At 36.1% G+C, this 27,149-nt stretch overlaps 3 protein-coding genes across 5 annotated transcripts in view; 2 read left to right on the top strand and 1 right to left on the bottom strand.

Annotated features, from left to right (window-relative positions):
- Positions 1-1,659: 1,659 nt before the first annotated feature.
- On the top strand, positions 1,660-10,000 carry LOC110115974. Its single transcript, XM_028694923.1, has 3 exons — positions 1,660-4,615; positions 7,021-7,082; positions 9,869-10,000. Exons 1-3 carry the CDS (start codon positions 2,014-2,016, stop codon positions 9,998-10,000), a joined length of 2,796 nt encoding a protein of 931 aa, XP_028550756.1. The 5' UTR covers positions 1,660-2,013.
- Positions 10,001-10,821: 821 nt separating this feature from the next.
- LOC110115968 (proteasome assembly chaperone 4) lies at positions 10,822-18,610 on the top strand. Of its 2 annotated transcripts, none has more exons than XM_020849394.2 (6): positions 10,822-10,856; positions 13,650-13,847; positions 16,671-16,739; positions 17,205-17,280; positions 17,366-17,430; positions 18,209-18,610. In XM_020849394.2, the coding sequence occupies exons 2-6, from the start codon at positions 13,668-13,670 to the stop codon at positions 18,281-18,283; spliced, it is 465 nt and encodes a 154-aa protein (XP_020705053.1). In that variant the 5' UTR covers positions 10,822-10,856; positions 13,650-13,667; the 3' UTR covers positions 18,284-18,610. The 2 variants fall into 2 exon arrangements, with proteins under 2 accessions (XP_020705053.1, XP_028550743.1); XM_028694910.1 differs by lacking the exon at positions 10,822-10,856 and adding an exon at positions 11,976-12,043.
- Positions 18,611-25,437: 6,827 nt separating this feature from the next.
- LOC110115954 overlaps positions 25,438-27,149 on the bottom strand; it is a 7,702-nt gene continuing 5,990 nt past the window's right edge. For both annotated transcript variants that reach the window (XM_028694911.1, XM_020849372.2), the window contains 2 exons: positions 26,210-26,348; positions 25,438-25,733 (listed from right to left, as the gene is read on the bottom strand). In XM_028694911.1, coding sequence (XP_028550744.1) covers positions 25,549-25,733; positions 26,210-26,348 — 324 coding nt within the window. In that variant the 3' untranslated portion in view covers positions 25,438-25,548. The remainder of the gene's footprint in view (positions 25,734-26,209; positions 26,349-27,149) is intronic.

Raw genomic sequence — 27,149 nt, forward strand, 5'->3', positions numbered from 1 at the left:
AGTGGAAGCACCGTACTGCACGGGAAGCCACTTGGGAGAAGGAGTCTGACATGAGACGGTTGTACCCATACTTGTTTTGACTGAGTTTGGACTGGATAATGTCGAGGACGACATTTTTTTTAAGTTGGGGAGATTGTAATATCAGTTTCTGCTCCAGGTTCGTCCGGACGAAGTCGGATCGTCCGGGACGATCGGTACAGGTTGTGCAGAGAAAATCATGTTTGGCTGTATGGTTCGTCTGGACGAAATCAGGATCGTCTGGACGAAAATAAGTCAGAGAACCCTTCGCCGGGGACGATATTCAATTTTCGTCTGGACGAAATAATTCTCTTCATGGATCGTCCGGTACGAAGCTCGATCGTCCAGGACGATCAGTCTGGATATATATAGAAATGAGATATTTTGAAGAGAGAGAAAAAGTTGAGGAGAGAGAAAAACGAAGGAAAAAGTGGAAAAGTGGATTTTCGGGCGACGCCGAGCTGTTTTCGTCCGAAGAGACTGTTGAGGAAATTGCTGTACGCAAGGTAAGGCACAATCCGACTTTCTCAATTTTCAGAACCGTCGAGTTTGGCGGTATTATCTGTCCGGAATTAAGTTTTGTTCGCGATTTTCGTCCGTAATTTCCGACTGGTTTAGTTTCTACCGCGTAACTTTCTGTATTTTGTTGAACTGCCGAGTGTGCACATTTTGGTTATTTTTTTAAGATTTTTGTCCGGGTATTTTTGATTCGACTGTGTTTTTAGTCGACTGGATTTTTCTGTGAACTTGGAAATTATCTGTGCAGTAGAATAAATGTTCTAAAATGTTGATATCTATATTCTGTGCGAATTTGGTGAATTTTGATTTTCAGGAAAATTGTGTAAATTCTGTATACTGCCGTTGTGCTGCCCGATTTTTGAGTAATTTCTGTTTTGTCCAGAAATCTTCTGAATTGATATACTATCTGTATATGCTATATAAAGGGAGTTATAAGGGGCCTGGATCCTATGAGATTCAGTTAGTGTCTGGGAATTCTGAAATGAGCTCAATATGAAATCTGATATCTGTTCTGTTCCGGATCCGAGGAAACAATCTGTTTAGGTGCTATATGCACTATATATGTATTCTGGTGCTATAAGCACATCTGATCTGATCTGTTTTGGTGCCGTGAGCACAAAGGGAGGCATAAGTGGCCTGGATCCTATGAGATTCAGTCAGTGTCAGGGAATTTAGCTATTAATTAAATATCTGATATCTGCTATATGATTCTGATATGATTTGTTCTGTTCCGATATGATCTGTACGATTCTGATTCTGTTGATCTGATGTGTCTGATCTGTTATGTTTCTGATTTGATACAACTTCCATTTCCGTACAGTTTTGTTGATTTGATATCTGTCCGAATCTGTTTCAATTCTGTACGGATTTGTCTGCTGTGTTGGTTTTGAGATTCTGAGGATTTTGATTGGAGGTTTGTTGCTTTACTGAGCTGTTGAGCTCACCCTTGCTTTCTGGTGGTTTTCAGGTTCTGGGAAAGGCAAGGAAGTCCAGGATTAGTTCAGAGTCTGATCAGTATAGGTACTTTTGTACTTTTGATTTTGTACAGTCATGGCTTTTCTTTTCTGTCTTTCTTTCGGTCGAAAGCCATGTACTGTTCTGTAGATGATTGTTTTGAGGAAATGAAATCGGATAGATGTTTTGTTCCGCTGCATTTGATGATACATAGTAGCTCTGTGTTTGTTAGTCTGTGTGAATTAATTATTTGGAAGATTCAGTTCCGAACCAAATTCCAAAGCTAGATCCTGGTTAGTGCAGCTCCGTCGCGATCCAGCACGGGCGGGATCCGTCTCGTCTCGGGTCGGGTCGTGACAAGCTTTTTTGGTATCAGAGCAATGGTTTTGGAATTTGAGAATTTTGTGAAACAGAGCTATAGGAAGTGATCAGTAAGTCTGTCTGGGGGGTAATTTTGATTTGTTTGGCTTTTTATTTTGTTGTTTTTGTGATAGTTTTCCGGATTTTTTCTGGATTTTCTGTATGGATCAGCCAGACCCAGACATGACAGATGGTCAGAGTGCCGATCAGGCAGCACCAGTGGGGAGTACAGCCCCAGTGGTCGGTGCTGATACGCTTTCTCAGTTTGCTTCGCTGGTTGCTCAGATGATGAGCGAGACTCAGAGTAGAGCTTCTACTGTCAGATCTGATGACCTGGATAGACATTTGCAGTTGTTTTTGAGGTTGAAACCTCCGAGGTTTGAGGGCGCTGTTGAGCCCAGAGCTGCTGAAGAGTGGCTGAGGAGAGTGGAGAAGACCTTTGACGGGATGCAGTGTCCGTCAGACAGGAAGGTACCGTTAGCAGTTTTTCTGTTAGACGGAGAGGCTGAGCACTGGTGGGACGGCCAGCAGGCAGCCAGATTTCAGGGCAGACTGAACTCTTTGATTACTTGGGAAGAGTTCACTGAGGTATTCCGAGATTGGTTTGTTCCCCCTTCTGCACGACAGCAGATGCAGGAGAACTTTCTGAGGCTTGTTCAGGGGAGCAAGACGGTGATGCAGTACGAGGCTGAGTTTACTGCATTAGCCAGGTACGCTCCGCAGCTGGTTAGCACTTCTGCTGAGAGATGTTACAGATTTCTGAGGGGATTGCGAGATACCTTGAGGCAGCCCCTGATACCATTCCGGATTACTGATTTCTCCGAGCTTGTGGAGCGAGCTCGATTGATAGAGAACGACTTGATGGCTACTCAGCAGCGGTGGACTGCGAGTAGGAAGAGGTTTGGAGGCGAGGCATCTGGCAGTGGTTCCTCCGGAAAGAGGAGATTTGTTTCCGGTTCTGGATCTGGAGATTCCAGAAGGAGCGGAGGATCGTCTGGTACTGTTACCAGTACGACGAGTTCGGGATCAGTCAGTTCGGCACCTGTGTGCCAGAACTGTGGACGGCGACACTTCGGCCAATGTTATAGGATGGCTGGTCTGTGCTTCCGATGTGGTCAGTCAGGACATCGGATTGCAGAGTGTCCGCAGATGGGATTTGATCAGCGATCTGAGGGCTTTGTCAGACCTGCCGGTTCAGCAGGAAGACCGAGGACTGTTCCTCCTCGCCCTGAGGGATTTGCTGGAAGAGGTGGTGGTTCTAGTTCTGCACCACGGAGACCACCTACTGTTCAGAGGGAGCAGAGTAGTTCCGTTGCTTCAGCTCCTGTTCCAGTTCAGCCACGAGTTTACAGCTTGAGTCAGCAGGAGGCTCGAGATGCTCCCGATGTTGTGACAGGTACGATTTACATTTCTGATCAGCCCTGTCGTGTTTTGTTTGACTCTGGAGCGAGTCATTCTTTTCTGTCCGAGCACTGTTTTGAGGCTTTACGTTTGGATTCTCTTTTACTTCCGGTTTCTTTGTCTGTGATTTTACCGGCTGGGAATCCTTTGATTGCTCGGCAATTTTGTTTGTGTGAGATCGAGATTGCTGGCAAGAAGTGGAAATCAAGTTTGATTCGGTTGCCGATTTCATCGTATGATGTAATTCTGGGCATGGATTGGTTGAGTCAGTATGAAGCCCAGATAGACTGTCTGAAGAAGCAAGTGAGTTTGCTTATGGCTGGAGAAAGAGTTGTATTTCAGGGATTACGAGGTGTTCTCTCCAGTCTGATTTCGGTATTGGAAGTGAACAGGATGTGGAAGAAGGGATGCCCAGTGTTTTTGGCTTCGGTGCGGGATTTGAACCTAGAGGTTGGTTCTGTTTCTGAGATCCCTGTGGTACGGGAGTTTGCTGATATTTTTCCTGAGGAGCTGGTTGGTTTACCTCCGGATAGAGATGTGGAGTTCTCTATCGATATTTTTCCTGGTACCGCTCCGATATCGAAAGCTCCGTACAGGATGGCACCGAAAGAACTTTCTGAGTTGAAAGTTCAGCTTCAGGAGTTGGTTGATAGAGGTTTTGTGCGCCCTAGTGTTTCGCCCTGGGGAGCACCTGTTCTGTTTGTGAAGAAGAAGGACGGTACACTCCGTATGTGTATCGATTACAGAGATTTGAACAAGGTCACGATCAAGAACAAGTATCCTTTGCCTCGGATTGACGACTTGTTTGATCAGCTTTCCGGATCTTCAGTATTTTCGAAGATTGATTTGCGATCCGGATATTATCAGGTGAAGGTGAAGGAAGCTGATGTGGTGAAGACAGCTTTTAGTACTCGGTACGGGCACTATGAGTTTTTGGTTATGCCTTTTGGGGTAACCAACGCGCCTGCTATTTTCATGGATCTGATGAACCGAGTATTCAGGGAGTATCTGGATCAGTTTGTGATCGTCTTCATTGACGATATTCTGGTATATTCTGCATCTGAGGATGATCATGCCAGACATTTGAGGATTGTGTTAGAGACTTTGAGGCGGCATCAGCTGTATGCCAAGTTCTCCAAGTGTGAATTCTGGCTGAAGAGCATTTCTTTTCTGGGGCATGTGATTAGCGGAGAAGGCATTTCTGTAGATCCCCAGAAGATTCAGGCAGTTGCTAATTGGCCAAGGCCGACTACGGTATTTGAGGTACGTAGTTTCTTGGGCATGGCTGGATATTACAGGAAATTTGTGAAGGGATTTTCACAGATTTCGACGCCTCTGACGAGACTGACTCAGAAGTCAGTACCTTTTGAAGTATTTTTATTAATATTCAAATATCATAACATAATTGTTATTATTAAATAAATTAAAATTATTATTTATAAATTAAGTAGATAAGTAGCCAAATCTTGTCTGTTTGTGCAATTTGTTATGAATGATGATGCTCATTTATCATCAACATATAATTAATAGCTATGTGGTCTTCAAAGTCCACCGACTAGAGTAGGAATTGACTAAAATTATTTGAGCAGTCACATAGCTAACGGCCCTCTTCCGAATAAATTAATAAAATTTTCATTTAAAAAACAATTGAAGATTCAAATTTGGCAAAAAAAATTTTTATGCCAAAAAGATTTTTTTTTTTATTTCAATAGATCCATACTTGCTAGCTTTTCATAACTGGACCTAGCATGAGCTGGCACGATCTCAACTCTGCTCGTGAGCTAAGCTTGATGAGCTGATGAGCGAAGCTTGACCAGTCTCGAATCGACTCATTAGCTCATGAGCCGACTCATTTTAAAAATATTAATAAAAAATACGCTTAACATATGTAAGAATTCAAGAGTTCAAGCATAAAATAACTATACATATTTAAAATTTATATTCCAATTTCTTATATTAAGTGATTTTATCAGAATAATAGCTTGAATTCGAATTGGTCTGTTAGTTCGGAGTTATGACAACTAATTCAGAAATCTTGGGTCCGAATATCACCTACATGACATACATAAATTTGTCTTAATTGATCTAAATATTCCCAACAAAAATTTTCTTGAATTGCAATTTGTAATCAATTTTTTTAAAATGAGCTGGCTAGAATTTATAAAATAAAGCTCCAATTCAAGTTCAAAATAAATTAATTTAATTAATTAAGTCAGCTCGATTATTACACGCCTAAGGCTTGGTTTGGATTTGCTTTCTTCCTATTTTTTAAAATAAATTTTTATTATTAAAATTAAAATTTTATGCTAAAAATTTACTTAAAAAAAATTATTTCAAATAAATATTAAATGAGCTTTTTCGCTTTGATTTTTTATTTTGTTTGGACCACAAATGCTTCCTCAGTGCTTACCATATGTTAATGGTTGTTTTCGGCATTTGCAAGTTGGCAAGAGAGGCGTGAAGGAAGAGCCAATATTTGTTTATTATTTTTCCTTATTTACCGCTAAGATATTTTTGGAATTTGTATATAATATGTCATTGTAAATAATTTGTCTTTATTGACACGTTACTCAATTATTTACTATTGGTTACATATCTTTACTTTTTTTTTTTAAAGTATTTTGGATTAAGCAAAAATTTGGAGAAAAAATATTTGTTGAATAAATAATATAATATGTCATCAAAGAGTTTTTTTTTTATTTAAGAAGTATGCTATCTATTTTTAGAGCAAATGTCACATATTTGAGTTTTTAAATAAGTTTTTCATTAGTTTTATGTATAGATTTTGTTTTAATGATTTATTTTGTAACCTCCTAAATTGTGATTGTTCGCATGTTTGTAATATGTAATTTTATGGCTTATTTTATTTTGACTAAAAAGTTATTTGAAATTTATGTATAATGGGGTTGATTCAGCATAGATCACGATGCATATGCGAATGAAGATTTTTAGAATTATTCAGAGCGGAGTCTAGATGTAGCTCTGTGTTCAGACTCCAATAAAATCACTACATCTAAATTATACATGTGAATATTCATTTCTATTTTGTATTTTTTTTTTCTTGCTAGCCCGACCGATCTGACCTAGAAATTTCTTGTTCAAATTTAGGGTTTAGAAATGATGCTCTTTTTTTAAAATAAAATACCAGCAAAAGTTTAGTAATTTTTAGGATTTTAGCCAATAACTTTTCATAGCTGCTGAGAAAGAAGAAATGAGAAAATACTGATAAAAATAAAGACTAGTTTGGGAGAGGATGCTCATTCTTCGAGCAGATGATATGCCCATAGCATGTGGGGACTAAAAGGCGCTATGCAAACATCCTAGAAAAGGAAGAGTTGAAGTTGAAAGAACTAGTTTGATTCATTTCAATAATATAATGTCGCATTCTTATATAAAGCCCGTTGTGTACTACCATGTACCATTGTGTACTTCTTATATTGGCTGAAATATTAAAATTTTGGCTTGTGTTGGTGGACATTTTAATTAAATTGAGTGAGAGGAGATGTTTTGGGTTGCTTGATGCATCTATAGATCTATGGTATTAGGCCTAAAAGAGGTTGCCTATCATGATTTGGTGTTTTGAGCTACGGCAACTGAACTAAATTATTTATATATACGTATGGTTGTTAACTATTATGGTTTTCTATGTTTCTGGTCTTTTAAAAATAATTGAATAAGACTTTTATTCATTTTGATGCTGTGTACCGCTGTATACTACTATTGTGTAGCATTGCTGTGTACAGATGTGTACTAGTCATATTGATTCAGATGCAAGAAAACAATCATGCCTTGGAAGCAATTATTTAACATTGATTGAAATTATCGTGAAGGTTTACAACATTCCATATTGGAAATTTGATTAAGAAATACATAGTTATTTAGTATTGTTCATTGAATAATAAAGAAAAACTCATATTTTTATTTAGTTTACGTGATGTTTTGATCATTTTAATGTCGTGTACTACTATGTACCGATGTTATGTACTAGTGTGTACCAATGTGTACCACTGCTATGTACTGATGTGTATAAAAAATGCGAGCAAATGAACATATTTTATAGCTAGTCTGAGGATATTTGATAAGTTAACAATTAGAATACTGGTTTAAATTCATAGCTTAATCGTGATGACCACTAATATTGAATTGTTATGATCATACTTGTTTTTGGTTAAAGTCCAACAGCATGACCAAAATTTATTAGGATCATCGTTATTCAAGCACAACAGCAAACCGGCCATAACTTTTTTTATTGCTAGATTTTGTACTGAACAGATAACAAAATTAATGTGTGATGCAAAATTATGCTAACAAATGAACACGTAGGTCTTCTTTTTGATAAAAAATTTAGATTTGTTGAATTAAGTTTTGTAAGAAAACATTCGAAGTTCATAGGAAAGAAAGATTTTCATCATAAAAAGGTCATTGTTATTAACAATAAACATTGATACATAGCAATGGTACACAATAATATACAATAACGATACACAACATTAAAATGAACAAAAACACCACATAAATGAAAGAGGAAAAACACATAATAATTTTATTTGAGAGAATAAATGAATGTCCACAAATTTGTCATTTTACATAATTTATTTACAGAAGTATTCGTTTTCGCAGCATTCGACATATAAAATTTTACATAATACATTCTAAGTGAATATGTGTGAAACACAACGAAACACACATAAACCATCCCTGCCGAGTTTCTAAATTCCTAGTTGAAGAATTTGAGTTTGTTTGAGAACTTGATATGCCTTGAAGGTGAATACAATTATATTGTAATTGCCTTTATGAAAGATTTTTCTATTGAAAATCTAAGCTCAACAAAATGTAAAGATGCATATTGCCTAATAATATACATTGAAAAGAAGATATTATGTAAGTAAAATCATCTTACTCTTGAGTTTTTTTCTTGTTTTTCAATGGCTCTGTAGAGAATGCGAAGTCCTCCAAACTAGTCTCCATCTTTATTGCTTGTTTATCTTTTTTTTTTTCCTTAACAGGCACCAAAAGTTTTATTCTGCAAACATCCTAAATATTTGAGAGCTTTAGTGAGTTTTTTTTTTTAAATATAAACAATTAGTGGGTTGCCGCGATTTCAAAATTTTTATAGCTGGTATGGGTTGGGTTGGTTAGATAAATAAAACAACGACCTTCTGATGACATGGTTAGAAAATTATAGGTATTATATTTGACTTATATTAAGAAAAGTAAATATATACCTAACAAGACTTGGTTAGAAAATAATAGAAATTATATTTCTTTATTAGATTTAGATGAAAATTTGACTTTTAACATGACACAATGGAGCAAAAGGATTCATGTAGCCGACCCCACGTAGTGAGACAAAGACTTGTTGTTGTTGTTGTGATCTGGGTCGGGTCGGGTCATCGGGTCTTAAGAAATCTACGTGTACAATCCGAGTGTCACGATTTTATTGGAGTCTCGACACAGAGCTATGTCCAGACTCCGCACAAAATAATTTCTCCTTCTCTCCATCCACCGCTTATCTCAAGTTTTCTCATTTGTTATTGTTTGTCATTTGCTCTTAGTCACCTCTCCTCATAAGTAAAGCATTATCATTTTTTTGGGACTTGTTAGTCAATTAATGCAAACTCAAGAATACACAATAAATATGCAAGCTTCAAATTTAAAACATCTTGATTGATAATTAAAGCTCCCAACCAGATCAAAATGAACTACTTAACTCAATCATTTAAACTTTTCCTAGTATGGGTAAGCTACTCATCACAAGCTTCTTCTTTTTCATGCGTAGTGTTGTCTTGCACTCTCTTATCATTAGTAGCCACTCATCACTATCTAGAATAAATAATTAAATATTATGTGATAAAAAATATTATTTATAAGATGGATGAGCTTGATATCATCAATTTATTTCGAGTAACATTGCCCACATTATATTGCCCTAACTTAAACTTTGATTTTAGCTAAAAAAGACTAATTTAGCTCTTACTAAAATTTTATTTAAGCTTAGTTCGAGACAACTTTCCTATTATTTTTATTTTCTTCAAATTTCAGTCATAATTTTTATTTGGTCATAATTTTTTTATTATTTTTAAAAAAAGTATGCTAAAAACTATGTTTTTTACAATAACTTAAAGCATTCCAAATGTATTGATTTTAAAAGTTTTAATGTTTAGTTGGATGAAAAAAAAAATTAATGTAAATCATTATTGTTCATCTTTGATATAAATAAAACTCGTCTAGTTTCAAGTGAGAATGATTTACACTGCAAGCAAGCAAGCTCGTTTAACCACCGCTTGCCGCCACTGTTGGCATCCTCTACCCGCCTCCAACCACCACCGCCACCTTTATCACTCGTCAACGGCTACCATCACCATCTTTAGACTTTACATTACATTCATTTTACTTTAAATAAAAAACACATTTAATTAAGGCTTCGTTTGGAACGGCTTTCTTGTTGCTTCTTAAAGCAACTTCTTAGTACAAAAACTAGGAAGATGCTTTAAGAAGCAGAAAGAAAGCCGTCCCAAACGAAGCCTAAATGTATTAATTTACTTCACACTTATCCAAATATTTTCAAAATATTAACATTCCTTTTAAAGATTTTTTTTTTTATTTCACTAAATAGCCCCTTGCCGTCGCCGCTACTATCACCCTTGCCGTCGCCGTCATCGTCGCCGTGGCCGCGACTCTGTACCTCACCGTCGCCGTGATCATCATCTTCGCTCTCGAGACCCACCTGCTCGGAAATTGCCGCTGATATCGCTCCTATCTGCTGTGCCTCGCCTCCTGGCAACTATTTTTTCCGAAATTATTTGTTTCGTGACTTTCATAAACATGGCATTCCTCAACAGCCTGTTCTTCTCTTATCATCACTGGATCATTTCCTTTTGCTTTTAAATCAATTAATTTGATTTCCTAGGGGGTGTTTGGTATCGGATTCGATTCAAATTTAGTGTGATTTAGTAAATTAATCAGGAAAATTATTTGATATGATAAATATTAAATCAAGTTAAATACTGAGATTTAAGTGTGAAAAAGATAATTATAAATAAAAAGTTAAATTTATAATTCAAAATAAAAAATTAATATGTTGTAAATTTAATAAAATATTGTGTCCTAACCAGTGGCGGAGCCAGAAATTTTGTTCAGGGGGGCCGATCGATAGCCGTGTGCTCGAAATTGTGACTCGTGAGTCGCGAGAGAGGAGTAAAAGTCATATGTCCAAAAAATAATATTGGTGGCTTCTTTGGATTAATAAATTACTTTAAAAGAAAGAATTACAAAAATTATAGCAAATTTTCTCGTTGGCGAATTTGTTGCGACCCGAACACAACCCGCCGACACGAATTGACAGCCCTAAGATGAGTTATGTTTCGCACTAATTATACTATTAATTACTTAATTATTCATGTTTTAAATTATTTAATTAAATTAATCAATAATAACTTTAGGCGTCTCGACTTTTTATCTTCTCTTTTCGTCGTTGCTGTTCGGCTTCGTGCTTCGCAGGAGGTGTAGTTCGTGGCTGTTCTACTTCGCTCCTTCGATGATTTTCGCTTCCTGTTAGGATCTGAAGCTACGACATTTTGATCGGGAGCTCGCTGGCTGTGAAGGTAATTTTCTCCCTTTTGTGCGCTTCTTCGGCCAAATCCCATAAATCCGCCGAAAGCAATTGTGGATCAAAAGTTCGCGCGAGCTTCGCGACACAGGCGCCACGGGAAGGAACTTGGAGCAACCGTCAGGTTAAATTCATGGAAGCATGGGATTAAGATTTATCAGGATTTAACAGGATTTATGCCATAAATCCCTAATTCCCGGATTTACGGATTCCCAGAATTTACACTTCCGCGGAAAATATGTTTGACTAGATTTAAGTTAAATCCTACTTAAAATTTGATGCCAAATCCGATACGAAACACCCCCTCATATTAACTAATTTTTGTAACCTAGAAATCATAAATCTCTATGGCTATAATTTATAGGTTTTTTTTTTTTGGTGCTGAGTAGGCAATCTTATCACATTATGATTTGATTATTGTAGTGATTAATTGTTTGGTAGCTTGAATAATTATTGGTTGTGTATGAACTAATTGATCTATTTCTATGATTTACTTTAATAATGTCTAAGATATGAGGTTTGTATGCTAACCACTCTCTCTTTTATTTTATGATTTGTTGAGCAGTTCTGCTTCTTGTATTTACAATGCCTGCTTGTATATGGAGAAATTTTGCTTCTCGTACGTGAAAATAGGATGTGCTTAAGGGGCTGATTGGCAACAAGTGGGATTTAATTTTAATGGGATTTAGTAAATTCTGTAAATCCGAATTTAATAAATCCAAAATGTGTTAAATCATGAAAACTATTTGGTATACCAAATGTTAAATCCTGTTAAATCCGAAAAAACTGTTTGGTAACATATTTCAGGATTTATAGCAGTTAGACATTTAAATATGAAGAAGATAATTATAACTTAAAAATAAAAAATATAATGTGTTATAAATTTAATAATATGTTAAGTACAAATTACCCATTAATTATTATTTATACAATTAATAACGTGCGCACAAAAACTGTTTGGCTGGATTTTTAGCGTAAATCCGACTTAAATCCCGCTGTAAATCCGATACCAAACAGCCCCTAACTGTGAATGAGTCTTATGTGAAGGTGTTTCCGTGTTTTTGAGATCATGCATGCCGGTTTGTGTTGCTTATTTTCTCATAATTACTTATAGGAGGAGATTGCCAATGTAGAGTTCCTTATGATTGCCTGAGGTTTAAACTGTAAAATCTGCATGCCTGAGTGAGTTGATTCTTGCACTTTATTCTGCTAAGTTGTGTATCCTAGTTTCTATGAAGACAGCCATGCAGACTTAGTCGCTAGTTGGCCTTCATGGTAAGATTGTTGTAGGGGGTAGGGAATCCCCTCCTGAGGTTTGAGGCGGTGCCCCTACAAACATGAAATATTTGTGATTATTTGCCAAGGACTTTTTGAAATTTATATTGTATTTCTTGATCGCACTCGGTTTTTTATTCATAGAGAAAAATTAGGACTGTAATTCTCCACAATCAATAGTGATTTGGTGACCCTGCCTAAAATTATTGTATTTTTTGTGTGCATTGTCTTCTTTTTTGTTTTATATTTTTGTTATTTTCATTGTTTGTATTTGAATTGGTTTGGCCTATTGCCCAATATACTCATATATTGTTTGTTGTGGGTGAGCTTTTGCCTTATAGTGATGCCCATCTTTCCTTCTTATTCAAAATGAGAGGATTATTGCATTTGAATGACTTATTTGATTTATGAGTTTCTGATTGATTGTCTGTAGGAAGGTGAGGTTATGTGGTTGACATAACTTACCCTTGCTAGGGGCATTTTTCTTGGCACTTTTTATAGGTCTCATCTATATTTAATGAACTATCAATAATCTTTTATGATTTTTATTTATTTTTTGTTTAGATCAATATCATTTGGTTAGCTTTGACTTGGCAAATTTTGCATTAATTCAGTACTCTTGAAATGAAGAATATGATATCGCTATTAAATTTACTTGTACATTCTATCTATTGCTATGAAGTACATTGTGTTAATTTGTTCATCATCCCATTGTTATTTTACCTTGCTCATTACAGCATGCATATAAACCATGCTAGTGTCTTTAATGGATATGATTGTCTGTAGTACCCTTCTATTGATAGTATTATCTGGTCTGATTGACATGCATGTAGATTATTAGAATGCCATACTGAAAATTTTCAACGAATCATAATAGTAACTATAAAAATTTAAATTTAAGATTTAATATTACTGGTAATATTTAAAAAAATCTATCATAAGCATATGATTAGTGATTAGTTCCTTTATTGATAAAATAGTATAAATTATTCTTTTGTTTTGCAAAATTTTAAATCATTATTTAAAAAAAAAAAAGAAAAAACTAGATGACATTTTTTAGCCACTAATATCTCTTGTTCACACCATTCTCCTCAAAGTAGTAGTTGGGATGCCATTATCTCCAAATTTTTTCTCTTCTCGACTAGACAACTAGCTACTATAGGTCGTCTCTTTCTCTCTCATTTTTTCTATTTTACCCCTTCTCCATTGTTTTTCCATTGGTTTGAATAGTTTGCTCTCTTTAACTCTACCTTATACCTTTTACTCCTTGTTCTCTACTTAGAAGCTCTTGATATTTCACCGCAATTTTTTATTGTGTTTACTTCTATTGGGTTCTTTCTGTTTGGATTTCCTAGACTTCCCATAAAAGTTCTGTCAGGTCTTTGTATTTCTACCAAAAGCCCTAATTGAACTTTCTTCACCTATCATAAGCTTATGTTATTTTGTTGAACTCTAAGTAGGTATATGGGTAAGTTCTTGAGCTATTTAATTCAGCTATAAATTTTTTTTGTAGGCTATACAAAATTAGCGTATGGAAACTAGCAATTTAGAAGTGAAACTATTGAAGTTGAATGCCAGTGGGGAACCAGAGCCGAATGGTGAATTAAAGGCTAGAGATGATGCTCTAAATGATGATGTACAAATCACATGTTTCACGGAGGATCTGCATGATGCCACTCTTCATTTTCAAATCATACGGTTCTCCAAACAAGTGAGTTGATTTTAGCTTAATATGTCATATTACCTTCTAGAAATTGTACCATTCTTACTATTTGATTGGATTTTTGGGGCATTTGTACCAAGTAGATAATTAATTAAAAAATGAAGTTTTGTATTGGTTAACGTTTCACCATTCTTAGCCTTTGAGGTGTACATTAGGGTCTTTAATTTTCATGAAGTATGATAGAAGAAAAAAAATGCTTTCCTATTTTATATAATTATTAGAGAGATTTACATAGATACCACTAATTTTTTATGTATTTCATATCTAATACCTATACTTTAATATTTATTCATGTAAAAATTTATATCTAATTCACATCAAAATATATAAATCAAAATATGTATTTCAGACTTTCAGTTTAGGAAACTTAATAATGATAATATTTTTTTATGCGATTTAAAGTTTTGATTGTTATATGGATAAACATAAGAATTTATGTGTTATATATATAAATATATATATGAATTCGATGGTATGTATGTAAACCATGGTATGTATGTAAATCCCCTAATTATTATTAAGGTCCAATGTTTTTTTTTTCCTTGAGTTATTTTGCAAGCAAGTGGGTTTTAAGCTATTCTTATTATTCGCTCCATAGTTCACATCTGAAATAACTTATTGTCTTATAACACTCATCATCAGTAGCTTTATTTCGACTGTTTTGGGTTATGAACATTGATTTTAAGTTCGTCTTTTGTTTTTTTAAATTTCTGCATAATGTGTTAATCTCTTTCTCCGTTAATTGATGCTCGATCTCTTTAATGTCTAAATCTCTTTCAGTTATATCCAATTTTGTAGTTTTTCATCTACTTTCAAGATTTGAAGTAGAAGATGCTCTACATTATGAACTTGAGGATAGTTGGCCCTCCTGAAAGGAGGATATGTGTGCTAGAACATGCTTAGAATTTAGAGATACATTGATAAACTATGGTACTCATACGGAAGAGTGTGTGTGTGTGGCGGGGGGGGGGTTAGGGAGTGGGGGGGGGGGGGGGGGGGGATTGGGGGATTCACAAGACAGGACAACTAAAGTCATGAAGAACACCCAAAGTTTTATAGTATGTCTTAATGGCCTACATTCATTGTTCAGAGAAAGAGAGAAAAATCCACTATATCTTTTGAGTACAATTAAAATGATCTTTCACAAGTAATATAAAGAAAAAAAAAAGGTCATTCGAAGATGATTAAAGATGCCTCTTTGAGAGGATTAGATAAAATTAGAGAGGATTGGAGAAGATTGTAGAGAACTTGAGAAAGAAGAAGAGGAAGAAGATGAAAAAAACTTTTGAGAAAAACTTTTTAGTAATAGGGTGAGGGAGAATGGCAAGATGTGAATGTTTAGTGATATTTCAGCAAGTGCTGTAGAGTTTGATCTAATGTTAACACATTTTATAATCATGCATGGAATGTGGTGGATGTTGGTTAGAGTGTCGTTGGTGGGTTGGTGGATGGATTGATCGACAAATGACATTGAATCTTAGCAAAATTTTTTGTTATGTATTTATCATTGTAGAGTCACGCTAAAAGGTTGGTGACAAATTTTCCTGTTCGGAAGATAAATTGAATTGATTTCGAATGAACATCTAATACATGAGAGTGGCAAGAAGAATTTAGTCGAGTCATAGGTTATTGGCTTGTGATGGATGATTCTTTTAGGTGATTGACACATGGTAGACTAAGATTACATCTAGTGCATGGAAGATGGTGCAATTGACATTAGAAAATCTTAGGCTTTAGGGTTAAAAATATAGATCTATAATATGACGTACATAACCATATAGACAAACTCAAGTTCTTAGATTATAAACTCTTAATTTAGACAATTATTCATTACTTAATGTGAAAACCCAAAAACATAGAAATATGTTGTAGTTGATAATTTAATAGCCTTGTACTAGAAATAACACATAAAAATTCAAAACTACTAAAAATCATACAATTATTTTTAAATCCATGCATTTGTACAAAATCATATTGTATCCAGCATGAATAAATCTTCCACTTCTGCAAAACCTTGATGAGATTTAGAAAAGCTACAAGTAAAAGTTAAAAAAAAAAATCACAAAATCAGAAAAAGTAAGCCTTTTGTACGAGGAGATTCCCTTTTGTAAATATTTTTCATCCAAATCATACATACAAGTAATGAATAGTGCAATGTGGTGTGATGCATTGTAAAACTAAATTCGTGATATGCTTCTTAATGGATATAATACAGGTAATATTAAGAAGAGGAAAATATCAAGAAAACTTAAAAAGATATTTATAAAGTATCATAAAGCTCTCTTATGATAAAAAAGAAACCTCTTTAAAGAAAATTAACCAAATGACTTAAAGATTAATCGTGAGGAATTGTGCACTTTTAAATTTGATAACTCTTAAATTGGGCTTGCAGTTGATTCCTATAATCACTGCATGACAAACATTATTCCTTAAGCATGCTTCTTCATATTTGCCTATGTATGTTTTATTTTATTGCAATAGTTTGTTGAAATAATTGAGAATATCAATTAGGTTTGTATTTGCAATTTAACTTCTTGTGAATTAGTCATATTATAGCTTTTAAAGAAATATTTTGAGCTCTCTATCCATTTTGAAGATTCCCTAAAACTATACTTCTCATCGAACGAAATAAACCTCATAATATTCTTGTTAAATAAATGTATGCATAACAGCTCTATATCTTTTCTTCTTGGCTGCTTCTCCCTTTATTAACTGGCTTTCTATTTCTTACTTCACATCTTTTGTTGATTACTGTCGCTTTGATTTCTTTTATGGCCGCTGATGTTCCTTCTTGCTATAATTTGCATACAGATATATGCATGGATAGGATGCAACTCTGCCAAATTTGGGCATTTATATGCTGCTGCACCCACTCGACCTGTAATTGGACTTCTTCCAACTCTTTCTATATTAAAACTAATACAATTGATTTCCCGATAAACATTTAGGTTTCGTTTGGGACAGTTTTCTTCTAGCTTCTTAAAACAACTTATTAGTACAAAAATTTTAATTTTTTATTAAAAAATTATTTTAAGAAACAGTAAAAAGTCATCCCAAACGAATGATATTATGAGTCTGGACTCCAATAAAAACGTGACCCGTGTCCTTGTAAATAGTGTATAACTATACATACTATATACAAATTACAAAGTTATGTACATAGTGTCTACAAACTTTTATACATAATATACACACTGTGTACACAGTGTGTACAAATTTGTACACACTATTTACAAGGACACATGTCACGTTTTTATTAGAGTCCGGACATAACTCTACATATGGACTCCGCACGGAATAATTTCTCCCCAAACGAAGCCTAAACACTAATTTGATGTTTTGCAGAGCAATACTGTTAGTGTTACATCCTTGCTCAAGGGCAATGCTGACAACACTGGATCAAGCATGGCGCTCCGGCTTGGTACATTCATATCTTCATTTGTTGTTTTCCTTTTCTCCTTCCATTCTTTGATTCTTTGTTCGACTTTTGGTGATTCTACATTCAGTATTGAAGACAGGTCTTAGTGTAGTTCTTGCATGCAATCTTCCAAAGGACAGCCCAATTCTTGAGGTATTCTAAAATCTAAACATAATATGTGAATGTGAACTGTAAACCAGAAGCTGGGTACTTTTTTTTTTAATAATAATTTTTTTATTATTTATTTATTTTTTTGCACGATCACGACACAACTATGATCTCGGCTGGGTACTTGAGTCAAGCTGATTAGCTGATGGGTAACTGAGTGAAGCTGATTAGCTGATGGGTAATTGAGTCAAGCTGATTTGTTAGTCAAATTTGATGAGAGCTAATAAGCTAAGCTTAAGGTTTCGTTTGGGACATCTTTCTTTCTGCTTGTTAAAGCAGCTTTTTAGTACAAAAATTTTTAGTTCATGAAATTTTTGTTCTAAAAAATTGTTTTAAAAATCAGTAAAAAAGTTGTCCCAAATAAAATCTAAATAAGCTCAACTCAACTTATCATTATGTGGCCAACTCGTTAAAAAAATGTTAATATAAAATATAATATATTAGAATTCAAATGTTTAAACGTAAATTATTCAAAATATATAAAAATTATATCTATTTCTTATGTGATTTTTACTACTAATTTTTCTTTTTTTTTTGTTTCATTTTTTTTATCACGACTACTATTTGAATGAGCTAGGACTTGTTCCGATTCAAATCATAGAATTGAGCTCGGTGTCTAATTCAATTAATTATCAATCTCGATCGAGTTTGTTCATATTTGACTCGACTCGTTTACATCCCTAGGCCACAATACCTAGAAAGATAAATTAATTGATACTTTATTTTGATTATGATCTAATTTATTGTGGGAATTTGGTTTCAGGCTACTGCAGAGAGGAAACTCATTGGCAAGTTGAGAAGTCTTGGATACATCAGGACTGGACCATCAGCAGCTTAATAAACCACATGCAAGCTTTCCATGTTTTGCCTGATTCTGCAGATTCCTTCATTGTTGATAATTGTATTGAGATCAAATGTCTATTTGTTCTGATTGCATACAGGAAAAATGTTGTGGTTGCCAGCATGGATGACTGGCTGTGTGACTGGCGAAATTATTTTGTGTGGATATGGATGTTGTTCGGAGGTGAATCAGGACGCGTCATGTCACCCGTTTATTGCATACCGCAACTATGTACCGCTGTGTATCGAGTGATATGGTGCGTTTTGATTTGCCTCCATACGATTCGGTGTCCGCAAGGCGGTTGCTACTTGCTAGTTTGGCTCACCTGGTCCCACAAACAGTACATAGCTCACTATGCTCTCACAAACCAGCAAGCTAATTAAATTTTAAATTTATAAAAAAAAATTATGAGATTAGTACACTATAAATTTTAATTGACTTTATATATTATATTTCTTTTTAAATACTTTTGTAATAAATTAATAAAAAAATTTATGGGATTAGTATACTATAATACTATATTGTATAATATTTATTTTTAAATAAATTTTTATGAGATTAGTACATCTAATGCACTCACAAACCAGCAAGCTGAATTGCTATATATTTTTTATATGTTATGATCTAGACATTAAAATATTATATAAATAAATATAAAAGTTTAAGTACTAGACTATTAGTAAATGTAACTAAATTGTTAGATAAATATAATTAGATTATTAGATAATGCAAATAATTCATTAGGCATTTATAAGATTTTCCCCTCTGATTATACTTACGAATGTATATATAATAACAGTACTTAGATGAATTTCTTGATAATCAATTAATTAGGATAAATTTTAGAACTCTTAAATTAATTCAGATATCAATTTTATATATAAATAAATTATAATTTTTATAAAATGAATATAATAATTTAATAATTTGTACTACACATCTCAAAATAAAATTTAAGAATTCATTGTGATAAAAGAATAATTGTTCAAGATATTTTGACCAAAATTATTTCAACATAAATTCTATTCTTTCCCCCAATATATATATATATATCAGGATTAGAATCCGTTTTACTATTTTGAGAAAAATAAAAAAATTGAGGATTACCATACATGTTATAGGTTTTTTAAATATCAGAAAAAAAAATGTTTATAACAGATTTCATTGTAAAAACTTCATTAGAATTTCAATTTTCGTGAAAGAAAAAAAAAAAGAAGCAAATTATATCAAAATAAATAAAATTATGAAAAAACCGTCACAATTCCCCCTTGAATGAATTTCCAAGTACCCACGAATAAATGCAACAGCTTCTGATCAGATCAATTATCCATTAATGAATAAATTGCAAATAAATAAAATTATGAAAAAACAGTCATACTCATTGTTGATCAGCATTTCCACTTCGAAGATCAAAACTAATGAATTTTTATTCAAATTGAACTGTTGGAAGGAAAAAGGGAAATATTCGGTAGCTCACTGAAGAACAGGCACGGTGGCAATGCACAGAACTCCACTATCCATAACCTTTTTCAAAAAACCAATCCATCGAGTTAGACAGTTGAATCCAAAAGAACATCCATTAACGATCCTCTATGCAGCTATGCTAAGCTGCTGCTACATTACAGTCCGGACTTTCATTTAGGGGTTCAACCCGAGGGTTCAACCCGAGTTGACCCGAGCATAAACGGGTTGATCGAAACCCGATCCAATTTAACAAATAGGTCTAGATTTTCAACCCGGACTTGACCCGCACGGGTCATGAGTTGACCCAACCCAATCCGCGAACCCAGAATAGGGTTTAGGTTCGGTCGAGACTGCTCTAGTGCGCGGGGCTAGTTGTTCCGTCAAGCATGAGTTGGCAATTGCACCAGTGCAGGTCGTGCAGTAGTTGGCAGTGCAATGTGCCGCGTCTAGCCCTAAGCCCTAGTCTTCGAGGGTCGAGGTCGACTAGTCGATCGCGAGTGTTGTCCGACAGTTAGATCCAAGTGCGCTAGTGCAGGTAGGGCATTCTGATAGTCAGCGATCTGGGCTAGGCTTGCTAGGGGCTTTCTCAAGCTCGGCAGTTGGCAGCAACAATGCGGTTGGAGAAGCCGAGAAGGACGAAGGGCTTACCGCTGACAGGCAATAGTTAACATCATGTCAATTTGGGTCAAATCCAATTTTTGGGATGACCTGAACTTGACCCGAACTATAAACGGGTCCAAAAATAGGACCCGAACTAAACCCGTTTCTTTATCGGGTCGATCTTAATCTGGATTTTTCGAATCGGGTTCGAGCCGGGTCAAAAATTGACTCCCCCACTTTCATCTAGTGATGTTTGCTCTAATGTTCAAAAGATAAGTCAGATGTCCAAATTGTAGAAACTATTGATCCGGTGAGAGTCGCCGGACATGAGGAAGACGAAGTAGAATAGGACAAGAACGAAAGGAAACATAATTTCTTATTGGATGATATAAAACGTAGTATAGGTGCCTATATATAGGCATAGGTAAAGGAACAGAAACGTGTACAAAATCTATTGGTTCACAATAAGTAAAGAGAAGTAATTAATACAGTAATCTTAATTAATTAGTGTTCTAACATCTTCCCGCAAACTGATGTTTCTTCCCTGAGCGTCAGTTTGGAGCGGAGCTGTTTAAACCGAAGAGTGTGTAAAGATTTTGTGAAGATATCCGCGATCTGATCCACTGTGCTAATAGGGAGCAATCGAATTGTATTGTGCTGGATATGATCTCGGATGAACCTTTGATCAATCTCAATGTGTTTGGTCCTCGCGTGAAACACTGGATTGTTAGCCAGTGCGATCGCCGACGTGTTGTCGCAGTAGATGGAGATAGGTTGATCATGCGAAATGTTGAAATCTGCAATGAGACGCCGCAGCCAAATGATGTCCGCTGTGGCAGCGGCCAATGCTCTGTATTCCGACTCTATGGAGGATCTAGATACAGTAGTTTGTTTCTTTACGGTCCACGATACCAGGTTGTCGCCGAGAAATGTACAGAAGCCGGTTGTTGATTTTCTGGTGATCGGGTCACCGGCCCAGTCGGCGTCCGAGAACGTTCTAAGCTGCAGATTGGATTTTATGATGGGTAGTCCGAAATTGATCGTCCCTTTAATATAACGAAGTAGCCGCTTGAGAAGATAGAGATGAACAGGTGCAGGATCATGCATGTGTTGAGCGAGATTGTTGACGGAATGAGCTATATCAGGACGCGTTATGGTGAGATATTGCAGTCCTCCAGTTATGCGACGGTAGACAGTAGCATCAGAAATGGTATTATCTGGCTTGAAATTGGATGGCTGTTTCGTGACAGAGGGATTAGACAGAGAATTACATTTAGCCAAATTAGTTTGTTGTAGAAGAGATAGGGCATAAGCAGATTGAGAGAGAAAATACGTATCTTTTGTGGATTGTATGGAGATGCCGAGAAATTAACTGGCTGGACCGAGGTGTTTCATGCTGAATTGAGAGTTGAGGTTGATCAGCAGGTTCGAAATAGCTGATTCATTATTCCCGGTAATGAGAATATCGTCTACATATACTAGAAGAAAAATCTGAACATCGTGCCGTCGATAGATGAGAAGGGATGGATCGGCTTGGCTGTGTTGAAAACCACTGGTAAGTAGGTGATTGGTGAAGGTGGTGTACCACTGCCGAGGAGCTTGTTTGAGCCCGTAGATAGCCTTCTTTAAGTGGCAGACGTGACCGGGATACATATTGTCTTCGAAGCCTTTGGGTTGCCACATGAATATGGTCTCCGTTAATGTGCCATGAAGAAATGCATTGTTGACATCAAGTTGCTGTACTGTCCATCCATGATAAAGCGCTACTGTGAATAACACTTTGATGGTCGGAAGTTTAGCCACTGGGCTAAACGTTTCTTCATAGTCCAGACCATGTTCTCGACGGTTCCCCTGAGCAACTAGGCGAGCCTTATATCTGGAAACCGATCCGTTTGAGTTGAACTTATTTCTAAATGTCCATTTACATCCCAGTATGGATGCGTTTTGCGGAGGGGGAACTAGTAGCCAAGTGCCTTGTTGTTACAAAGTAGCGAACTCTTCCGCCATAGCTTGACGCCATTCAACATGTTTACTGGCATCGGAATAGATGGTGGGAACATGTTGTTGAGCACTTTGCTCGACTTGGTGAAGCAAATTCAGACGACATATAGGTTTGAGTGAGCCCGTTTGAAATCTTGTGGTCATGGGATGTTTGATGGGGACTGGCACTGGATCGGAATCAAACTGCAGAGATGATGAGCTAGGAGGAGACCCAGATGTAGTAGGAGACGGAGCTTGGATTGGTGACAAGGAAGGCGCTATATTTGTTCTGACAAGAGCGTCCTCTGCAGCTTTGGAAACTGGAATAAGCAGTTGAGGAGGTAGATCCTGCGTTAGAGGAGTGGACAATGTGGGTTTATTATGAAAAGGAAACATATTTTCAATAAATTTGACATGTCGAGAAACAGAGATGTTGTTTGTTGCAAAGTTTAAACATTTGTATCCTTTTTGAGTAACCGAGTAACCCATGAATACACATAAGACCGAATTTGGTTGTAGCTTGGTTGAGGTGTGCGGAGGAAGACACGGGAAACAAGCACACCCGAACGTTCTGAGGTGATTGTAGTCCGGATCTTTGTTGAACATAAGTTGTAGGTGATTTACGGTTGATAGTAGGTGAAGGTAATCTGTTGATCAGATATACCGCTGTAGTGACCGCTTCATGCCAAAAATGATGAGGTATGGATGCAGTTTGTAACATAGTTCGCGCCATTTCCAAAATGTGACGGTGTTTGCGCTCAGACACCCCTTTTTGTTCCGGTGTGTAAGCGCAAGAAACCTGATGCTGAATGCCCTTGGAAGTAAAGTATTGTTGTAATTGATGATGCATATACTCGCCACCGCCATCAGTGCGGATAGTTTTAACTTTGTGATTCGTTTGATTTTCGATGAGTTTAATGAAATTAATAAAAGTATGCATAACATCAGATTTGAACAATACAGGAAATATCCAAGAATAACGCGAGTAATCATCTATTATGAGCAGATAATATCTAAATCCCTGTTTTGTGGTGACCGGAGAAGGTCCCCACACGTCAGAATGTAAAAGTTCAAGAGGTTTGGTAGTATGAGTTACAGATCTATCGAAAGGGAGTTTATGATTTTTGCAGAGTTTACAGGAGATACAATCATTATGCGAGAAAGAAATGTGAAGATGCGGGTTGTTCCGAGATATCTGATGCAGTGTTCGTTGCTGAGGATGACCCAGCCGCTCATGCCAATTTATGCGAGTAGTTTGCACTGCAGACAGAGCGTTTATTGATGTTCGAGGCATCTCTATGGGATATAACCCATTGTTACACGGTCCGCTGAGAAGAGGTTGATTGGTCTGCAAATCCTTCAGAGTAAAACCATTAGGAGTAAATGTAATAGAAATGTTGTTTGTAGAGACGAGTTTAGATATAGATAAGAGATTGTGAGATATGGCTGGAATATGAAGTAAATTAGACAGGAGCAACTTACGATCCGGTGTGGGGAGAAGACCCAGTCCCGAGTGAGCAATAGGAACTGTTCGGCCATCACCAACCATCACCTGATCAGTACCTTGATATACAGAACCTTGAAGCAATTGGTCGCTTTTGTTGGTCATGTGAGCCGATGCGCCGGAGTCAAGATACCAATCCGAAGTTGGAGCTTCCATAGATGCAAACAACGCATTATTGGAATCAGGCTGAGAGCGTTGTGTGATATAGTTCGCATCATGACGATGCCAACAGATATCCGCAGTATGCCCTCGTTTAAGACAAATCTGGCATGTGATGGAGGATTTTGCGGTTTGTTTCGAAGGGTTAGTGGACGTTGTCGGATTTCATCCGCGACCACGCCGACCACGACCACGTTGAGCATAGAGCGCAATTTGAGGTTCTTGAGTAGTGGCAAGACGCATAGAGTCATTTTGAAGATGAATTTCTTCACTGACGAGCATAGCATAAAGATTATCTAGCGTAAGGGGCGACTGCAGATGTTTGATAGAAGTCTTAAAAGATTGATAGGTTGGTGGTAAACCATTCAGAATATGCAGGATAATATCCTCTGTATCAATAGTTGAACCGGCTGCAGCGATATTGTCAACGATCTTCTTGATTTCCGTCAGGTAATTTTGCATAGACATGTTCTTCATGGCTATATTGTTTAACTCATTTTTGAGTTGCATAACTTTGGATCGGTCCGTTGATTGGAACCGAACTTGTAGAGCCTGCCAGATTTTAGAAGTAGATTCGAGATGCATAACATAGGGGAGTACCGGAGCCGAAATGGTTGAACAGATCGCGGCAGCTAGATTTTGATCGGTGAAATTCCAAGAATCAGCATTGTAGTTTGAATCTTGATTTTCTTGATCCGGATGGGATGAAGATTCAAGAAATTTATCGAAACGGTTGGCTTTGAAGAGCTTGACAATCTGAGTGCGCCAGATCTGATAGTTATCTGACGTGAGATGATGAGGCACGAGAGTTTTGAGATTAGCGATTATAAATTTGAGAGAGGGATAGAGACTCGTCTTCGACTGATCTGTTGGATTGAAGATGATCGTCGGAGTCGAGGAAGGAGGTGACGCAGAATCCATGAGTGTGAGCTGGCCGGAGGATCAGCCCGCTACTGATACCATGTAGAAACTATTGATCCAGTGAGAGTCGCCGGACCTGAGGAAGACGAAGTAGAATAGGACAAGAACGAAAGGAAACAAAATTTCTTATTGGATGATATAAAACGTAGTACAGGTGCCTATATATAGGCATAGGTAAAGGAACATAAACGTGTACAAAATCTATTGGTTCACAATAAGTAAAGAGAAGTAATTAATACAGTAATCTTAATTAATTAGTGTTCTAACACAAATCACCTCCCAACAAAAGAGAATAAAAACATATGGAAGCCATTAAATTTGATTAATAAAATTTTAAAAACCAAGGAGTATCAAAGGAGAGAATAAAAAATCGGAAAATCAATGGATATAGGTCCTTTTTTTTTTTTTAAGTCATGGATATAGGTCTATAGGTCCTTGCTGCTGCATACGTGAGTGCAAGAACAAATTACAGTAAATTCAGCGCTCCGTGAACACCGCCTAAGATTTATTTTTTCCCCAAGGATAAGACTAAGGCTATTCATTAAATTTCACAGAATAGTAAATTTTTCCTAAAGATTACAATATAATGTTATGTGTACAACCATTTTCTTCCTAAAAAGATAGATTTGAGTTCTTAAGAGAGCGTAATGAAGTTCTGTAAAGAGCTAACCAAACTTGGTGGCCAGTGTTTCTTCTCTCTTACATACGAAAGATCTGCGTAGCAAGGATCAAGAATAGTGGCAATTGTGAACTGATTCTCAGCCAGTAAAGGAGCATGTTTATCTGTGTAGAGTGCAGCTGCAAGAGCTGCATGGATCTCTGCAAAAAAATACAAGGCATTGTAAGAAGAAGATTAACTTCTCCAAGTCATCTAAAACTTCGTTTGGGACAACTTTCTTACTGTTTCTTAAAGCAGCTTTCTAGTACAGAAAATTACTAGAAAACTGCTTAAAGAAGCAGTAAAAAAGCCGTCCCAAACGAATTCTAAATGTTCACTTCCACTGACATATGCCTGCTACGTTAAAAATCACAATGGGAAAACACCATAAATATAAGAACATTCATAAGATAGAATAATTTCCAAGAAAAAAAAGATTACTTAGGGGCTCATTTGATCTCTTGCAAGTAAAAAACAACTTTTGAAAAATACTCATTTCGTTTTTACTCATTGTAACTAAGAAAATCAAATAATCTCTTTCGAGGTAATTTGAAGGTGTTTAAAATCATTATTGATTTCAAAGTACGTTAAACCAAATATAATTCAACCTGCAATCTGGAGAGCTGAGTAGCCATACCAGGATAGCCTTTCAGAGAGATTGAAACATCCTCCATCTCGGTAATAGCCTGCTCCCTGTCACCAATCTCATACAACAACAAAGCCCTTCCAACTCTTGCATATTCTGTGAATGCTAAATCCTTGTAATCATTAATTATCTGGAAAAGGAACATTTGTCAACTGATCGTTAGTGGTTTAATCTTACATGCTGAAACAGAAACTTAATTATATTGTCATGCAAGGGTTAGATTTAGCAACCAGAAAGAGAAATAAGAAAAAAAAAGAAAAGAAAAAAAGAAATAAGAGACCAAATAATGCTCAATAAGCACAAGTCATATCAGTTTTTAGGAGTAAGTAATACCTAATCTACTACAACAACAATATCAAGCCTTTATCCCATTACGTGGGATCAATTACATGAATTCTTTCTCTCCATTGTGTTTTGTTAAGAGTCAAACTCTCATTTAAATCAATGCCTAAACTAAATAAAAAAAATTCAGTCAATAAGCACTTCTGTATCACGTGTCACGCAACACCAAAGCAAACGCAAGGATGGAAACCATGGTTCATTCAATTGAGAAAGAAGGTAAAGCATTATATCAGACTAAGGTTTCGTTTGGGACGGCTTTTTTACTGCTTCTTAAAGAAACTTTCTAGTAAAAAATTTTAATTTTTTATTAAAAATTACCTTAAGAAGTAATAAAAAAAACCGTCCCAAACGAAGGAACTTTTATTTGGTTCGGTGAACGTACGCTCCTCTACGTTCGGCCACCAACGTTTTAGCGCCACGTAGCATGAAGAAAAGTAGCCGACCCGACCCGCTGTTTTTTGGGTTCTAGCGCGTGCGTTTTTTTAATTCCTTGACGAGCCGAACAACATCCCATCACCTTTTGGATATATTTCAAATATCTAGCAAATACCGAGTTGTACCTAGTTTTTTCTAGCAATACCGAGCAAAT

Source organism: Dendrobium catenatum, unplaced genomic scaffold (genome assembly GCF_001605985.2).
Source record: "Dendrobium catenatum unplaced genomic scaffold, ASM160598v2 fragScaff_scaffold_594, whole genome shotgun sequence".
In the NCBI taxonomy this organism is placed as follows: Eukaryota; Viridiplantae; Streptophyta; class Magnoliopsida; order Asparagales; family Orchidaceae; genus Dendrobium; species Dendrobium catenatum.

Bases quoted from the DNA above. Each gene is read 5' to 3' on its own strand.
- LOC110115974 (XM_028694923.1), top strand. From the start codon at position 2,014: ATGGATCAGCCAGACCCAGACATGACAGATGGTCAGAGTGCCGATCAG. The intron at 4,616-7,020 runs CTTTTGAAGTAT...ATATTGATTCAG, and splicing joins ACTGACTCAGAAGTCAGTAC to ATGCAAGAAAACAATCATGC. The intron at 7,083-9,868 runs GTTTACAACATT...TTCACTAAATAG, and splicing joins TGATTGAAATTATCGTGAAG to CCCCTTGCCGTCGCCGCTAC.
- LOC110115968 (XM_020849394.2), top strand. From the start codon at position 13,668: ATGGAAACTAGCAATTTAGAAGTGAAACTATTGAAGTTGAATGCCAGT. The intron at 16,740-17,204 runs GTAATTGGACTT...GATGTTTTGCAG, and splicing joins CTGCTGCACCCACTCGACCT to AGCAATACTGTTAGTGTTAC. The intron at 17,431-18,208 runs GTATTCTAAAAT...ATTTGGTTTCAG, and splicing joins AGGACAGCCCAATTCTTGAG to GCTACTGCAGAGAGGAAACT.